The sequence below is a fragment of the Apostichopus japonicus genome, chromosome 18 (genome assembly GCF_037975245.1).
Source record: "Apostichopus japonicus isolate 1M-3 chromosome 18, ASM3797524v1, whole genome shotgun sequence".
NCBI lineage: Eukaryota > Metazoa > Echinodermata > Holothuroidea > Aspidochirotida > Stichopodidae > Apostichopus > Apostichopus japonicus.
The window spans coordinates 12,009,647-12,023,887 of NC_092578.1; the positions used below are offsets into that span (position 1 = coordinate 12,009,647).

At 39.0% G+C, this 14,241-nt stretch overlaps 1 protein-coding gene across 2 annotated transcripts in view; it reads left to right on the plus strand.

The window, feature by feature from the left end:
- LOC139958422 (protein Abitram-like) overlaps nucleotides 1-14,241 on the plus strand; it is a 46,370-nt gene that overhangs the window by 17,547 nt on the left and 14,582 nt on the right. For both annotated transcript variants that reach the window (XM_071955494.1, XM_071955493.1), the window contains exon 4: nucleotides 6,463-6,609. In XM_071955494.1, coding sequence (XP_071811595.1) covers nucleotides 6,463-6,609 — 147 coding nt within the window. The remainder of the gene's footprint in view (nucleotides 1-6,462; nucleotides 6,610-14,241) is intronic.

Consider the following 14,241-nt stretch of genomic DNA (forward strand, 5'->3'; position numbering starts at 1 on the left):
ATCATATTGACAAAGTTTATTTATAGACATAGTATAAAAACAAAATTTGTTTAACAAATACATGCATGAATATTAATGAGGTCAAATTTGATGATTTCTTAAACATGCATCTATATTCTTTACATTGTATTATCCAAGTACATTTATAAAGCTAATTTCAGAGATATTTGATTAATTAAAATTTTATGTTCACTGATTAATATTCATGATATGCACACAAAAAACACACTGTTGATTGCATGAGTGTAGTGTAACAAACCTAATATGCCAAGGGTGAAAACCATGGAACGTTTTGGTTCTTGTCTTTTGTTTAAAAGCGATTTCTTACAATTTGATGAATATTAATGACATAGAGTTGGAGACGTCATGAAAATGTGCTTATTATGTACCAACATCACCATACCAGTATGAACAAAAGTTTTATGTTAAGCCTTACCCACTCATTAGTATTCATTTGATGAGAACCAACAACAAATCAGCATATATCTGCTCATCATAGGACATCTATCTACCAAGTATTACATTGATTCAACTTGTGTTTGTTGAGACATCATGATTACAAGCTGTTTTTAACAATTTCCCAATAAGCCCCACCCACCATAAAGATTACTGAGGTAAAAATTTGCAAAGAACATGTAGATAGTATGTAGTTACATCACCATGCCAAGTATAAACTAAATCAGACATATGGTTACAGATATATTGGCATTTAAAAAAAAAAGCCCTGCCCACTCATTAATATTCAAGAGATGGGAACCAAAAACAAAAGGGCACATCTACTCATCATAGGACATCTATCTACCAAGTATTACATTGATTCAACTTGTGTTTGTTGAGGTATCATGTTTAGATGCTGTTTTGAAGATTTCCAATTAAGCCCCACCCACTGTTGAATATTAATGACTTTTAATGACACTTGACTCATTATTATTCAAGAGATTGGAACCACAAACAATAGGGCACATCTACACCTCATGGGACATCTACCTTTAACATTGATTGATTGTTAACTTGTGGTTGTTGAGATATCGTGTTTACAAGCTGTTTTCAACGATTCCCAACCAAGTACCAACCTAGTCCCACCCACTCATGAATATTGATAAGGTAATAATTATTGTTGCAAGAAACATGTACTTACTAGTTACATCACCGTACCAGGTATGAAATAAATCTTACATACAGTTGAATCATAATTATATAATTCAAGAGATTGGAACCAGAAACAATAGGGTACATCTACACCTCATAGTTTTTAGCTCATACCAGCATGCTGGTGTGAGCTATTGTTACAGTGCGGCGTCTATCACTCTATCCATCAACAATTGGTAAAACCGCTCCCACTCACACAGCGTTTGATGGAATTTCATGAAACTTGGACACAAGGACCATTGGGTATAGGGCCATCAGAGATGGTCCAAAATTTGGGGTCAAAGGTCACTTGTAGGCTGTAATGGGCCATTTTGTGGAAATACGCAAAATGCTTCTTCTCCTACAGATTCCATGGTACAATGTTGAGGATTTGTCACGATAGTACTATGGAAGTTTTACCTTCAGGGTGTTCATGAATTTGAGATCAAAGATCAATTAGGGGTCTTTTGTGGCCTGGGCCGCCGCCCTATATTTTCAAATTGCTCCTGTTCGTACAGTGTATGGCCAGTTATACTCAAACTTGGTCACAACGTTCCTCAGGATGAGAGTTACGAGGGGTGTTCGGAAAAGTGAGGTCAAATGTCATTTAGGGGGTCATCGGGGGGTCATTCTTTGTAATAATTTCAAATATCTCAATCTCCTCAAGATTTTGATGGATCATATTCAAAGTTGAACTGATGATTGTTGGATTGTGTATGAATAAGGTGATGCCTAATAATTTTTGGTCAAAAGTTAATTAATTACAATTAATCCCCATTGTTTAAAAAAATCTGAGCCTTCACCTTTTGCCAAAGCTCCTTTAATTTGTCTCCCAGTCTCTGCAGTGTTTGTTTACATTTGTGGTTAAGCTCTGCAGAGGCTGTTAGTGGAATTAAAGCAGGACTGGGAGTTGTTATTAACTGTTGAACTGTAAGCATGAGAGCCCTATAGCCAATCAGCACTTGCAGATTCTTAGAAGTCTTTGAGCCTGAGGTACAGTATGTAGGCAGCCAGCCAAAATTTTGGCAAGGAGTGCTTGAACAGGTCTGCTCAGGTAGAGGGGAGAAAGTTTAATAGGGTAGGTCAGTGGTATTGTTCGAGAGAGTGGGTAAAATAGGATTTAAAGGGGAAAATAGGAATTATAGCCAGTGGTGTGGCCAGGATTCTGCTAACGGAGGGGGGGGGGGAGTGGGGGTTATCCCTCATGGGCCCAAAATTGGTGGAATCTGAAAAATGGCCTGAAATTTGGTGGGCCATAAAGTTTTGTGGGCCCTACATTTTTAAGCTCGAAAAGGTATGAGCTTCTGCACCATTGGTGCTCTAGTTAAGTAAGACATTGATACAACTTGTGGTTGTTGAGATATTGTGTTTACACACTAGCCGTCTTATACATACACTCACACGCACAAACACACAATTACAAAGGTTACTAAGCCTTCAGTATCTTAACCAAACGTACACAGTTGATGAAGACTTGGGTACAAGAACCTTGAAGATCACTTGAGATCAACAATGTTCAAAACTTGGAAACTGTGTGCAATGTTAATAATTTACCTGTTCTCATATAAAATATGGCAAGAAATCACTAAACCTTTCGCTTTCTTAGTTTCATTACTCTATTGTTGTTGGGCCATGTTTGTGAGAACATTGAGTCTATCAGACTATTACTTTATGTTGTTTCCTATTTTTTGAAAGAAACTAATCTCACTAAATCTAACTAAACAATGAAAGTCTGAGCTTTTTTCTCTCTATCCCTGTGTAATGGACTGTCTGAAAGAGATTGAGCCAACAATTGTCTTCACATCAAAATATCAAAAATCAAAATATGGTGGCTAAATCAGTTTGGTATTTACTGCTTCTGTCACAAATGGTTAAAATATTCATTAAATATATTGGAGCAGGCCTCAGCTAACTGCCCATAAGGGACATCTCAAATATGTGAGGAGTACAAGTTTCCTGTCCCAAGACTCCAACATCCATCAGACATCAGGTTCTTTTCTCTAAATTTTACTTCAGTAAAGTGCTGTTCTTTAAGCTGAATCCCTTGACGCTTCTAACTTATTAGAACAGTATTTTGTTGTATTGTTTTCTTAATTTTATTTATATTTACTGCTATTTAAGAACTTAATTGAACTTTTGTTAGTCATTTTCTACCTTAAAGCCTTCACACCATGACTGCCTGGATTAAAAGTGAACTTTTCTTTGGTTGGTAGTAGGTTCATTTTATGATGACTTTAACCAGATGTAAGAATCTTTTGTCACCTGGTCAATACCTAACAGCTGTCCTAAGTACACATGACTCTCGCCTTATTGTATCCCGATCAAATTCTTCCACTTCTTTTCAGACTTTGGTTTACAAAGGTTCAAAAACAAACATATTTACGTGAAAGTATTTAATTTCACCTGTTTCACCTTTTCTGTTCCTGAGGGAATAGTTCATGCCATTTGTTTTTGATATAAAAATATTCTGATGTCAGGAGCATTGGCTTGTGCAACCAGATAGCATTGACTTTCCTGCTGAAATGCATATCATGACAAAAATATGTATGAAAATACACCTAGGTAATTGTATTTAGTGTTGCACTGATATTGTTACTATCTGCTTTAGCTGATAACCAATACTTCAAGTCCCAATATCAAAGTTTCTCCCATAAAACTTTTGCAAAACAACAGTTGATGATTTAATTGCTGTCAAAATTATGTGGATGTGGCTTCTACCTGTAAACCTAGCCTATTGGTGCAGAAGTTCTGTGCGCAGTATACATTATGAGCATTGTGTGTACCAAGACTGTACACTCCAGACAAAACTGAATAAAACTGAATATATCTAACAAACCATTTAGTTCTTGAACATTTCATTTGACCACAGTACTTTTAATGATGTGGAAATTGGGTCTATATCAAATGCAAACTGCAAGGCAACCAGGAAGGTCAATTGCCGTAGTGTTTTGCAGTAGCCTACATTCTATCTATAGATGCAGGTAAACCGTGGTCATGAATATCAAGTTTGCATTCTCAAAAGAAAGACATGCAGCATGCAGGAAGCAATTTTGCCTTTGGATATTAATATGAATAAATGTTAACTGTCAGGTGCCCACAAAGTGAATGAAGTAATGAAAAGGTAATCTAAAGAATTGAATTAGGGATTGCAACTGAAGGCATATTTGGCCACTTAAAGACCAACTATGAAGACTTTTCCATGAACATCAAATCCCACCATTTTGCATGTAATCCTTAACTCACTCCAACTACATTGCTGTAATTAACTTTACCAATTTCGGACGTTAAATACGTGAAAATGGGAAGAAAAGTCAGCTATTTATGAAACCTGTTTCAGACATTCCTGAAACATTCCGAAGACATCAGGTGACCATGTGACGTCACTTTTGTATACCTCACTCAAAACAATACTTTTAGTGTGTAAAGTTGTATACTTGAGCTGCCAAAAACATCAACGATATTACTCCTTTTCCCCCGAAATGCCACAATTCTGTGTTGTTGGAGGTTGCAGTTATACCTCATCCAACAAAAGCATCAGCTTTTTTAGATTTCTGAGTAAAAGAACCGACGTAAAACGCCGCAGACTTTGGATCAATTTTTGAGATCCACGAGGAAAGATTTTTCAGCACCCGGAGTATCTCATGCCCATGAGTCCACATGCATGACCCTGCCTCTGTGTAAGCTGCAAATGTCTCATTCTGCGAAAGTTATATTCTGTCGATAGCTGTGTCGGACCATGGCCGGACATAGCTAATGTGAAATTGACCGTAAACAAGCTCTGGACGTCCTTACATGTAACATTATATCACGCAATTGACAGTATAATATTTACCGTAAGAGATGACCGTGTGTATACCGTGCATATAGGGTAGCAATGTTAGTACATGCATGGAGCTATAGCTTCATGGTACATGTATGGCTCACAGCATGTGTAAATAGTCATGCTATAGGATTTCATCGCATTTATCTATATCCTTTGTTGTATTCCAGTATCGTGAGTTCGTGATACCTTGTGTTATATTGTCCGTTATGTTTATTCCGGCATCTGCATGGTCCAAGGAGTTGAATAAAAACGGTTCTATGTAGCGATCGGACGTTTTATTTCGTTAGTGACTGTCTTGTGATTGTGGGATGTAACTGGTCAAGGCCTGTTTCAACTAGACCTAACTCTATGGAATTACACAGAGTCACGGTAGTATTTCGCCCAGGATTGAACGAGAAACGTGGATTTGGATATTCACTGCTAAATTTTGTTTATTGAAAGGATACTTTTTCTGTGTTTGTACTTTTGGATATTAAAACGAGTAAGTACTATGTTCAGCTGAAGCTTAGTCATGTATATGCTACCCTGGTCGATTCGGGTCAGCGTCTTCTCGTAGTTGTTCGATTATGTTTAGTGTCTTTTTGGTAATTCGTTGACAGTAACGTAAGCCATTTTCCCGTCACATATCACGCATGAGGCATCTTTTAGGTCTATTCTTCTGTTCAGTTTACGGTATCTTGCGATCAAATTGTATTACGGAATCGCCGAGCTGCTTGCATGTTCTACAGTATATTGTACCGTACGGACCTATTGACGCTCCGCTATGTAAAAGATGCTTCCATTTGAGTGGAAATTTTTCTAATGAAATAACCAATTTAACTAAAATTTCTGCTTATATTGTCTTAAAACTAGTGGTTAACCTTCACGTGTTCTTGTTTTAAGCTAACAGCTTTTCAAACGCTCGAAATTGGAAGTCAAAAACAGTACAATTGATCGCTATCTGTGTACAAACAGTTCCTATATCAGCGTTTGATTTTCGCGGTATACAAACAATGACGTCACACGGTGACCAGAGGCTCCTTTGGGTCAATCTCTGTTTTCAGACATTCCAGAGGTTCATGTCACGTGACTACCCAAAATGTCCATTTTCGTGGTCGTTTTTTGATGGGTTATAGTAGGTTTTCGAAGATTATTTTTTACACATGTTGATTATGGGTATGTAAACTCTTAAATTAATGGAAAATCCCCCAAAAAAATTTGCCTCCATAGTTGGTCTTTAAGTGTTCCTTCCCAAAACCAGTATTTGCTTTTGAGTGCATGCTTCTTCCCTTTTCTAGTAAATGCAAGGCTGAAGTGAGGGGTAGGCCCCCCAATGTTTATAACCATTCCAGAGGAAAGTGGATGTTTTAATGAGGCACCACAAGGTATGAAACCAGGGGGATCATTCTACATAGTTTAGCAGAACTTTTCAGCTCGGGTCCAAAGTCATGCTTTCCAGCAACAACAAGGCATTTAACCTCTCATTTGGTTTGCTTTACAGCAGTTCTTAATTATCTTCTTTTTCTTCATAGGGTGCCCAGTGGTTAACAAACGTATCACCCATCTGCCTTGTACGGTGTTCAGATGGTACTCAATATACATTAAAGAGCTGCGTTCCTGGAAAGTTACTGGAAGTGAACCAAAAACTCAGCAAAGAACCAATGCTTTTAGCAAGAAAGGTAATACATGTACAATTTTCTGCATTTGCATGTTTTGCTTTCTGTAGCTACTGTAGCTTCCTATGAGCCTAGCCTAATTTAAAGCAATTTTTTGAAGTAAAAGCAATAATGTGGACATATTGTTTACAAGGTCAAAGTAAGACAGCTAATCATAGTGCTGTGCTTGTTGCTGTCAGTGTGGAATGTATTCTATGCCTAATGTATTACTTTGTCTATGTAGTGTCTCTGAGAATTTCTGTAAGTCATGTTTTGAACTATTGACCTGGCTTAATGCATGATTGGGTTCCTCCTCACTATTAATTCCTAGATATTCTATTCTCATTTCCTGTTGGGAATAGATAAAGAATTGGAGGTCATGGGCACAATAGTAGTAAATGCAAGCAAACTAGATGTGCAAAATGAAGCCATGCAGTGTGAAAATCCAGTTTTGTAAATTCTATCATTAATTTCATATTTTTATAATATAGCGCCTATCCCAAAGGCTCAAAAGGCTTTACAATATTACCCCGGTCAATGATAACCTGTCAAACACATGGCAGCAACAACCCCGCCCAGCTGACAGTTTTATCTCACAGGTCCCCATTTATACACCTGGGTGAAGAAAGGCAATGGAGATAAAGTGCCTTGCCCAAGGACACAACACAGTGATCTGGCCAGGACTCAAACCTGCAATCCTTAGATCACAAGTCCACTGCCTTAACCACTTGACCACAACGCTCCTACAATTCAGATGATTCTAAAATATTACCTAAGACTGTGGTGGGCAAGGGAATTTTTTGCGGACCGTGAGATGTCTCAAGAAAAAGAAACAAAATCAATCTATTTTACATCATCACAAAAAACGAGCTAGCTAGAATTTATCAGCACTAATGATGCTGTCAGGTAGGCCTTTTATCCCCATGAATTATCAACTGTACTATATTGACATTATGTTTTTGTGAATACAGATTAAGTACACACACCTATTGCTTGAAAGTCCTCGGAATCAAAGGTTTTAAATCAACAGCAGGTCGTTGGTTAGGTGCAGCCCAGTCAATTTTCACTCCTTATATCTGGCCCATTCATGCAAAGAGGTTGACCACCCCTGACCTAAGAAGACATCAAAGTTAGAGGGGAATCAACATCCCCCTTCACACCCTCCCCAACCACTGCCAATGCACAACTTGCATATCATCCACTACTAATCTTCCCCATGACACTTCATGACCTAGTACAACCAAATAAATGGAGATGTTTACTTACATGTAAAACTTTCTAAAAGCAGCAAATGTATGGTGGGGAAGACTCTCTAGAGATACATGGTCCAATTTTGTAGTTCAAAGATCAGAGACATGATTATCATATTGCTCTCATATGGAACAGTGGCACTTATTATGGATATCTCAAATGCCATAACAAAGGTTGCCCTGGTTAAATTTACATCCCTGAATGGAAAGTTTTTTTTGGGGGGGGGGGGGGGGTGACTGAGGGTAATCGGAAATTCACTTGGGAGATGGGTAACCGTAAAAAGCTGTCCAAGTATGTCTGTTCCATCTGCAATTTGCATCTTGCACTCCTAAATGGGAGGGTTGATTTTGGGTTCCTTGAGCTGGAAGCAAAGGAACCTTTGCAGTCAGGTTGGTGTGTGCATCTGTAACACTTGCTTGGGTCTGCAATAACTTGTCATACTTGCTATGCAGTATGTAGATGTATTATAGTGATAGTGTGCCCATCGTTTTTGGCACTGATCTTATCAATATTAATGAAGCTATGGGTCAAACGTAAAAAATCCTTACATTGCAATAACTCTGAAACCGCCCATTTTTGAGCCAGGTAGCCCAAATTTTATTTCCACCTCAAATGCATTTTGGTACACATTCTCTGGGTCAGAAGTTTTGTGGCCCAATATTTCTTTTGGGACCATTTCGGCCCACGTTTTCTTTACATTGCAATAACTCTGTAACCTAAAGTCGTATTGTAGCCAAACTTGGTATACAGTTGTTGGTAAATAGCTGTATTTTTAGTTCTACATCAAATGCATTTATAACAATATCTTTAGGCTCAAATTTGTGGGCCCAATATTTTTTGGACCAATTGGACCCACATTTTTGGGGGTTCAATTTTTGGGGTCAAATATATTTTTGAGCCACTTTGTCTGGGCCAAAAAAAATTTGGGACCATTTAGGCACAAAATTGATCAGGCCCAATTTGTTTGGGAGGGACCAAAATTTTAAACTCCACAAATTATCCAACTTGGAATACAGTGTTGGTTAATAGCTGGTACATGTGGGCATAAAAATATGATGATATTGAGTGATTATCTACCTCACTTTAATATTCCACTAAGCAAGGAATCTTTGTACCCATTGGGCTCTTGTCTTTCAATGTAGTAGGAAGATGCTCGATGATGGGAACTTGCATCTCACAAGCCAGAATGAATGGTTAATGAATGGAAGTCAAAGGTTGCATGACTTGACCTTTACAGGTATAATGGGTATGTCAAATACTACTCTTGTATGTCAAACGCTACAGAGTCAAAGAACAAATGTTGTAATTTCAGTTAAAAATTATGCCAAAATCTCCCAAATGGCTGGGATAATTTTAATTCAGTTTCTTAGGAAGTTGCACCACCATGGGAACTTGTCTCACAGACCTTCAGAAAGAAACCTTACTAACCATTACAATATCTAGTATGAGTGTATAGTACCATAATATGGTAGCCCTAAGCATTCAGTAAGCTACTGTACATGGTAGCAATGTGTGTACATTAGAGTTTACATGCAGTAGCTATAGGTGTACAGTGAAATATATTGTAGGTATGAGTGCATACATGTGCTGTATAGTCAGGTGGCTTAGCAACAATTTTTAGGCTTAACGTTACCGGCCGGACAAAAGTACCAAATTTGGCATGGAGTTTCTTTTCGACCTATCTATCAATTTTATCCGTGGAACCCACTTTATCGGTTCCGATTTTTCAAGATGGCGGCCAAAATCCAAGATGGCCGCCAGAAAAAAAGGAAATGTCATATATCTGCCTGTAAAAATCGGAGATGAACAAATGAGGGGTCAATTCAGGTGTTTCCGGGGTCACTGAAACAAATGATGATCATAGCATGTTGCTTGAGTAACCCACTTCCAAGATGGCGGCCAAAATCCAAGATGGCCGCCAGAAAAAAAGGAAATGTCATATATCTGGCTGTAAAAATCGGAGATGAACAAATGAGGGGTCAATTAAGGTGTTTCCGAGCTCACTGAAACAGATGATGGTCATGGTATGTTGCTTGGGCCACCCACTTCCAAGATGGCGGCCAGAATCCAAGATGGCCCCCCTGAAAAAAAAAGGAAATTTCATATATATGGTCAATTCCATGATAAGGTCAACATCATACCAAAAAATTTAAAATCATTGTACATTAAAATTGTATAAGTTTCCAATAAATAGAATACTTGTAGTTACTAAAAATAATTTTTTCACCCCAGAAACATCATTTGTTTGATTATGGGGTCGGTAATAACAAATGGTTCCCGTAGTAACTAAATTATGAAAAAAACAGTGAAATTTCATTTTGTGCAGATTTGTACATATTAATCATAGGTATCATCAGTGTTTTGGACTAATTATATTTGCTATAGCATAGTGCTCACTTAATAGCTTCAATTTTTTTTCTACATCAAGGCATTAGACAATAGTGGTGAATTGAAAACACCCTCGATTTACTGTCACGCGAGTCACAAAATTTACTGTTTTTGTTTTTTTTCTCCTTGCCTGCACAATAGTTTTACTCCAAATAATGAATATCAAGTCTTCACATAGATACCAAAAGGATTACTGAATTTTCCTTTCCAGAAGATATTCAAATTTTGCGGAAAATCACCCTTTACGAATGTCACGCGAGTCACGTCACGCGAGTCACGTCAATTCAAGATAGTGTTTCTACCTATTAACTGTGTGTTGGACTAATTATATTTGCTATAGCATAGTGCTCACTTTATAGCTTCAATTTTATTTTGACATCAAGGCATTAGGCAACAGTGGTAAATTGAAAACAGTAAACACCCTCGATTTACTGCCACGTGAGTCACAAAATTTACTGTTTTTGTTTTTTTTCTCCTTGCCTGCACAATAGTTTTACTCCAAATAATGAATATCACGTCTTCACATAGATACCAAAAGGATTACTGAATTTTCCTTTTCAGAAGATATTCAAATTTTGCAGAAAATCACCCTTTACGAATGTCACGCGAGTCACGTCACGCGAGTCACGTCAAATCAAGATAGTGTTTCTACCTACTTACTGTGTGAAATTTGCAGGGATGCTATAGTTTGATGAAGGAATCACTGATTAAAGATATCATATATGCATTCCCCTTTAATTAGGCAACTTGAATAATATGGGCACACATAAAGCAACTAATTATGATAATTTCATTTGAAGTATCAGAAATTAAAATCATGAATATTTATTCGCAATATAATGCCTATTTTATCACCACATTTGGAAAGTTAGCACTTTTCATTGATTTTTAAGTAATATACAAAATCATAATCTATATTTGTATCTGGCAATGCCATGTGCTATGACTTGACAACCTTAAGGTTTTAACTGCTCAATCATTCCCAAAATCCTATGAGCGAATGTATCTTCTCAAATATTACACTTTTGGTTTATTCAAATATGACAAATGAGAATGGTAATTTGAATCACATTTTGATAGATCTCTTTCTTCTATAACTCTCAAATGAGTGACTTCAACAGACTAAATGTTGTTACAAATATTAATTGACAAGATATATTGCCTGAACAACTGTACTACCCGTACAGTATATTACCTACTGTCTGCAGTCATGAAGGTAACTCGGGGACATTAATATCATCTGGACATTCCCAAGGGAAGTACCTTTTGGACACATTCTAGACCAATGAATGTTATATTTCACTATGCAAGATCTTTACCTTTGATTCACTACTGCATTTGGTCTAGAACTATCCGAAAAGTGAACTAGTCACGCGAGTCACGTTTTCTTGTCACGCGAGTCACAATACATCTGCATCGTTATTTTCATGCGTTACAACATTTTTTCAAAGTTGCATAGCAATTGAGGTAGAGGTGTTTTTCAACTTCGGTATGATTACAAAAAGTGATTGGAAATATTTTAATAAGACATAAGAAATCAAACATTTGTGTGTGCATTCTGATTTTTGCTAATAGTAACTGTCACGCGAGTCACGTTTAGTTTATCGTCAATTTCACCCCCAATACTTGAGGTACAAATATTTTTTGTCTACTGTTGTAAGCATTAAGGCTTACCTTACTGACTACATGAATGCTTTTCTCCCAGGTAATTTCTTTATTTGTTTAATGATATTAAAAAGAGAGGAATTTTAGTAAAAATGTCACGCGAGTCACCGTGGAATTGACCATATTCAATCCCCAGACCCCCTGTGCCCTTTTCTGATCGGGACCATCAAACCTTCCGTCCTCAAACGTGTAAATGAAACCGGGCTTGCACCCTGACTATATGTTATGGCTGGTATTCTAATTGTGTCACTTTGGCTCAGGAAGCCACTTAGGACTCATTGGGGAACTTTGAGGTGTGATCGACCGTGGATAGACACTGACGCAAACCCGTTAATATATGGGAGTTACGAGTGTCATGTAGGACTGATTACATTGAGTCAACTATATAATAGGGTAACTTGAGGGAAAACAGACCAGATGTGAATACCGACTCATTGAGAGATTTTGTACGATTTTGCACCCTTCATAAACACAACGTCAATTGTGCGAACAACACACGCTAAGTCAGGTCACAAGTCATCTGAGGTATTTAGGTCGTTCTTTTCGAACCTGTACTCCAGGGCTGCTATTAGCGAGGATCTCCAGGAAGACTTGTTGTCTGGTATAGACAAGCCCCCCCCCCTTCCCTTCATATACACAACGTCAATTCTGCGAACAACACACGCTAAGTCAGGTCACCAGTCATCTGAGGTCAACCAATAACACAAATAACCAAAACAACAACAATAACAACCAATAACACCAATAATGAAGGCGTGAAACCATCATTCCCACACCAACCGGACAAAGGGACACTCCAGCAAAAGGTGTTGCATAGTCCTGATGGCTTTACAGCCCACACAGGGACAAATCCCATAACCTAATCGCCACCTGACTAGGCGAAAATGGTTAGTGATGAGGACCCCATGTGCAATCCTCCTCGCGAAGTCCCGGAGACGGCTATCTAGTGACTTACAACACACAGAACACCACACATCTGGAGAGATGGCGGTTTGGCAAGCCGAGGGGGCCACGTTAAGCAGAACATCTGGCCCACCCTCCTCTTTGATTCTACAAAGTGAGTCACCAATCTGAGTATACACCCCTGAAGAGCGTGTGGCCTTTGGCCGGTTATTGGAAAAGGATCCGGGCCAGTAGTGGCGAAAAAGAAAACCACCCCAGAACCTAACAAAAAAGGCAAACGAGGGATTCTCAAACGCAAGAAGAACCTTTCAAAAGGAGAAAGCGCAGTTAAGATGATAGGTGGACCAAACCATGCCCACCCGCTCAAGGGGGTCTTTTACAGAACGGTCCTTTTGAGAAGGTTTGGTTTGCACTTTCCACAAATGAAATAAAAAATGATCCTCTCCAATCGCACCAAGGAATAATCTGGTGCAGCGATCACCGTACCAGGATACCAAAGGAGAGGAAAACATAAAACGATTGACAACTGTAACCTTCCCAGGGAGGGAGAGTCACCTCCGATTGAATGTGTCGAGCCTTGCCTCCACCTGATCAGCCTTCTCGGCCCAAGTGGTGGCCTCCGGGGCACCATAACCTAGCCAGATGCCGATTACCCTGATCATGACATCTGACCAAGTAGCATCGAACGGGAGGGATTGGCCACGTCAACCTCCTGAATGCAGCTCTTTGGTCTTGGACGTGTTAAGTCTGGCACCATAGCCTCTTAGGAGGTGGCCAAAACCTTCGATAAAGGCTTGAAGGAGACGAGGTCCGACACAATACAAGTGACGTCATCGGCATATTGCACGCATTTAACTCTAGCCCCACCCGGTACATTGAAAGGTCGAAACCCCAAGCATCTGTCCAGCGAGGTACTGAGCGTTTCGCTGAAGAGAACATACAACAACGGGGGGAGGGGACAACCCTGACGGACTCCCCTTCGAACCGGGAAGGGACCAGAAGTAAATCCGTTAACAGTGACCATGCTCGTGACGTCCTTAGTAACGAGAACCAACGAATAAACACTGAGTTCAATCCAAAGGACTCGCACAGCACAAGTCTGGAGAGGACCTACAATATCCGGCATCACATTCGCTAAGCGATTTCCTAATGCTTTGGCCAGGATTTTGTAGTCCAGATTTAACAGCGATATTGTACGCCTATTAGGGTCCAAAGGGTCTCCCGACATTGGGAGGAGAACAATATTTCCAGCCCTCTGTATTTGGCTCATGTAATTCAACTGGAAAGAGGTAGCGAACACGTCTCTAAAGTCCCCACCGAGAACCTCCCAGAAGTCCTATATAACTCAACAGGGAGGCCATCGGGACCGGGGACTTTCCCTTCTTCATCGCTGCTACCGCTGTCCAGAGCTCACCAACGGAGAGATTCGAACCCAAGCTATCGTTTTAC